General features: G+C 37.6%; 1 protein-coding gene across 1 annotated transcript; it reads left to right on the forward strand.

The window, feature by feature from the left end:
- The first annotated feature begins 436 nt into the window (after window positions 1-436).
- LOC122277117 (receptor-like protein 6) lies at window positions 437-3,424 on the forward strand. Its single transcript, XM_043086995.1, has 2 exons — window positions 437-971; window positions 1,071-3,424. The coding sequence occupies exons 1-2, from the start codon at window positions 437-439 to the stop codon at window positions 3,422-3,424; spliced, it is 2,889 nt and encodes a 962-aa protein (XP_042942929.1).
- The last annotated feature ends 696 nt before the right edge of the window (window positions 3,425-4,120 follow it).

Raw genomic sequence — 4,120 nt, forward strand, 5'->3', positions numbered from 1 at the left:
AGATGTAGGAACATCACTTGTAGAATGGAAATGCTTTAGGTTAGAATGGAAACGCTTCTAATATTTCTCCATCCACCAAGAAACTTCGAGAAGACTCAGTAAACTATAAAGCAAAGTAGCAAACGAGAATTGCGCTCGGTGCTGTTTGAATAAAGCACATCGTGACTCACATTCAAACAACATTCACCACAAAGGTTTTGCTCCCCATGAAGTATACTCTCCGTGGCTTAAAGTTACAACTATCATCATGATTGTTCCAATTTGAGCAAAATGTTTGCTGCTTAATCATCTTCTACCTCCCATTCTCCACCTTCATTAGAATCTTCAAATCCTTATTGTCAGTTGTCTCTCTTTAAAACTTCTAATGGGAGTTCCACTCTTTTCATGGCTTTTCTTGATGACATTGCATTCACTTTTCCCAAGTTTCTCTGTGTATATGACTTTTGGCCAGTGTCTCGGCGATCAACAATCCTTGTTGCTCCAACTGAAGAACAATCTCGAATTCGAGGGAGAGTTGTCGACAAAACTGGTGCACTGGAATGAAAATAGTGATTGTTGTTTGTGGGAAGGTGTAACCTGCAGTGAGGGACGTGTTATTGGTCTCGACTTGAGCAGCGAAGCAATCTCCGATGGACTGGACGATTTAAGCAGCCTCTTCGGTCTTCAGTACCTGCAGAACCTCAGTTTGGCGAATAACTACTTCAATGATCTACCGAATGAGTTTCCTTCTGAGCTCGACAGGCTGACTAATTTGATTTGTTTGAATCTATCAAATGCTGGCTTCATAGGGCAGATTCCAATTGCGATTTCGCGCTTGACAAGGTTGGTCGTTCTTGATTTATCTATGAGATTGCCAAGTCCGTATGCCTATGACCAGCCATTCTATGAAATTCCATTGATAAAACTTGAGAATCCAAATCTTAAGATGCTCGTTCAAAACCTTTCTGAGCTTATAGAAATTCATCTTGATGGTGTTAATATATCAGCACCAAGGAATGAGTGATGCGAAGCCTTGTCTTCTTCACTGCCAAATCTGAGAGTGTTGAGCTTGTCAAATTGTTGTCTTTCAGGCACATTTCCAAAAAAGATCTTCCAGTTACCAATGATTGAGATTCTTGACTTGTCCCTAAATAATCTACTTGGAGGTTCATTGCCAGATTTTCCTTCAAATGGATATCTCCAGACCCTTCGGCTTAGCCATACAGAGTTTTCAGGGGTATTGCCAGATTCTTTTGGTAAGCTTACAATGTTATCCACAACAGATCTTCGCGGATGTGATTTCAGTGTATCGATCCCAGAGTCAATGGCAAGCCTTACTCAATTAGTTTATTTGGACCTCTCACAAAACCATTTCAGTGGATCAATCCCAGAGTCAATGGCAAGCCTCACTCAGTTAGTTTATTTGGACCTCTCAAACAACCATTTCAGCGGACCAATTCTGTCATTCAGCATGGCCAAGAATTTGAACCAAATATATCTTTCTAATAACGATCTTACTGGCCATATTACTCCCACTGATTGGGCCAAGTTTCAGAATCTAGAAGTTCTCGACTTGGGGAACAACTTGCTTACGGGCAATATTCCGGTTTCTCTGTTTTCCCTTCCATTACTTCAGAGATTAATACTTTCAAACAATAGTTTTTCTGGTCAACTCAATGAATTTTCTAATGTTTCTTCTGACCAATTGCGTGAAGTTGATTTGGGCAGTAACAACTTGGAAGGGCCAATTCCTATGTCTGTCTTTGAACTTCGAGGTCTTGAGACCCTTTCACTTGCTTCAAACAACTTTATTGGTTCCTTGCAACTTGATGATATGATTCCTAATGCTTTGTTACCCTTCACCTCGGGATTGGCTCCATGTAAGTTAAAAAGGTTTCCTGATTTCTTGAGAAACCAATCTAAGTTATCCATCCTAGATCTTTCAGACAACCAGATTCATGGAGATATCCCCAATTGGATTTGGATTCCTTCTCTTTTGTTCTTAAATCTCTCTCATAACTACTTTGTCACTCTACAAGGACCTTTAACCAATGTTTCTTGGTTAAAAATGTTGTACCTTCAGTCTAACCAGCTCCAGGGGCCATTGCCAGTTTTCACAATAAATGCCTTCGTTTTGGATTTTTCGAGGAATAATTTCAGCTCTATACCAGCTAACATTGGTAACATCCTTGGAAATATTGATTTCTTGTATCTTTCAAGCAATAAATTCAATAGAAGTATCCCTGCATCATTATGTAATATCTTAGAACTCCGAGTTCTAGATATGTCGTACAATTCCTTGAGTGGAATAATCCCCCACTGCTTGTTTGAGATGGTAAATGTAGCGGTGCTGAACCTAGAGGGCAACAATCTTAGTGGAAAAATTTCTGATACATGTCCAGGCAATTGTAGCCTACATACATTAACTCTTAACGGAAACCAACTTGAAGGAGGGCTACCAAAATCTCTGGATAATTGCCAATCCTTGCAAGTTTTAGACCTTGGGAATAACCACATCCAAGATATCTTTCCATGTTACTTGAAGAACATATCCAGCTTGCGTGTTCTTGTTTTAAGATCGAACAAATTCTATGGGTCCATTGGTTGTCCAGGTTTGGAAGCAACCTGGCCAATGCTACAAATTATAGACTTGGCTTCGAACAATTTTAGTGGCAACCTTCCGAGTAATTCCTTGGCCAAATGGAAAGCAATGATGAGTGATGGAGATGGGGCACAGTTAAAGCCTGATCACCTGGGATTTCAAGTGTATTATCAAGATACGGTAACAATTACCATGAAAGGTCGAGAGCTGAAGCTAGAGAAGATCCTAACTATCTTTACCTCCATTGACTTTTCATGCAATGATTTCCAAGGGCCTATACCTGAAGAACTGGGAGGACTCAAATACCTATATATTCTCAATTTGTCACATAATGCTTTCACCGGCCAAATTTCATCAACTTTGGGAAAATTGAGTAATCTCGAGTCACTAGACCTATCAAGTAATAAGCTTACAGGAGAGATTCCTTTGCAACTTGCAAATGGTCTTATTTTCCTCTCAGTCCTCAGCCGTTCATTCAATCAACTAGTGGGAAAGATTCCATTGATCAAGCAATTTGCTACATTTTCGGAAATCTCTTATGAAGGGAACAAAGGATTATGTGGCTCCCCTTTGAAAGAAAAATGCAACGATGATGAAGCGCCAACATCTTCACCTCCAATATTTGAAGAAACTCATTCCAACTCGGGGATTTTGGTTGACTGGAACTTCCTGAGTGCTAAATTGGGGTTCGTTTTCGGTTTTGGGATTGTCATTGGGCCGTTGATGTTTTGGAAGCAGTGGAGGTTTTGGTACTCTAAACAAATCGATGACATTCTTTTCAAGATCTTTCCCAAGCTGTATCTTGGAAGAGAATACCGTCGAAGGGCCGCGCACAGAAATTGAAGGCAGAGACATGAAGGATAATAAGGTGGAGCAATCAACCAGGTTTATCAAACTCTTATCTCTGGCTCAATACAAGGAAAATTGAAACGCAAGCATCCATGCTGTAATTTGAGTGTCGTTGAAATGTATGATGTTTTCTTATACTACTACTAGGTTGTATCATTAAACTACTACTCTGTGATATGAATAGAAACTTTCCTATGCTCACTTTCAGCTCTATTATGAGATTTACACGTGACCAAATTATTTTATCTCATCTAATATAATCATTACAATTTTTTAAAAATTAGCACATAAAAAATAATAAATAATTCAGATTTTTCAAATCCTAAAACAAAACTAATATTAAAAAATTATATTATAACACAATTTTATTTGACTTTCAACAAAATATCTTATCTTATTTTTTCTGAATTGTGTAACCAAATGAAACTTAAAAGTAGTTACAGCACTGGTCAGATTAGTAGTTAAATTTACAAACCAAAAAATATTATTTTGTTAAATTAGCACATATATTTTGACCCATTATACAGTAAGTAAAATGAATCATGCTTAAACCACATACAGAACCCACCAAAAGTTTTCACCGATTCTTTTTTTTTTTTTTAAAAAAAACTTAATGATTAAGGAAGCGTTTTTAAATGATGTTGTGAATTTTTTTTTTAAATATTTAAAGATATAAAATAAATGTATGAA

Source organism: Carya illinoinensis, chromosome 9 (assembly GCF_018687715.1).
Source record: "Carya illinoinensis cultivar Pawnee chromosome 9, C.illinoinensisPawnee_v1, whole genome shotgun sequence".
Taxonomy (NCBI): domain Eukaryota; kingdom Viridiplantae; phylum Streptophyta; class Magnoliopsida; order Fagales; family Juglandaceae; genus Carya; species Carya illinoinensis.

Excerpts from the sequence above, each read along its gene's own strand:
- LOC122277117 (XM_043086995.1), top strand. The coding sequence starts at position 437 with ATGACTTTTGGCCAGTGTCTCGGCGATCAACAATCCTTGTTGCTCCAA. Across the intron at positions 972-1,070 it reads TATAGAAATTCATCTTGATG|GCACATTTCCAAAAAAGATC; the intron begins GTGTTAATATAT and ends GTTGTCTTTCAG.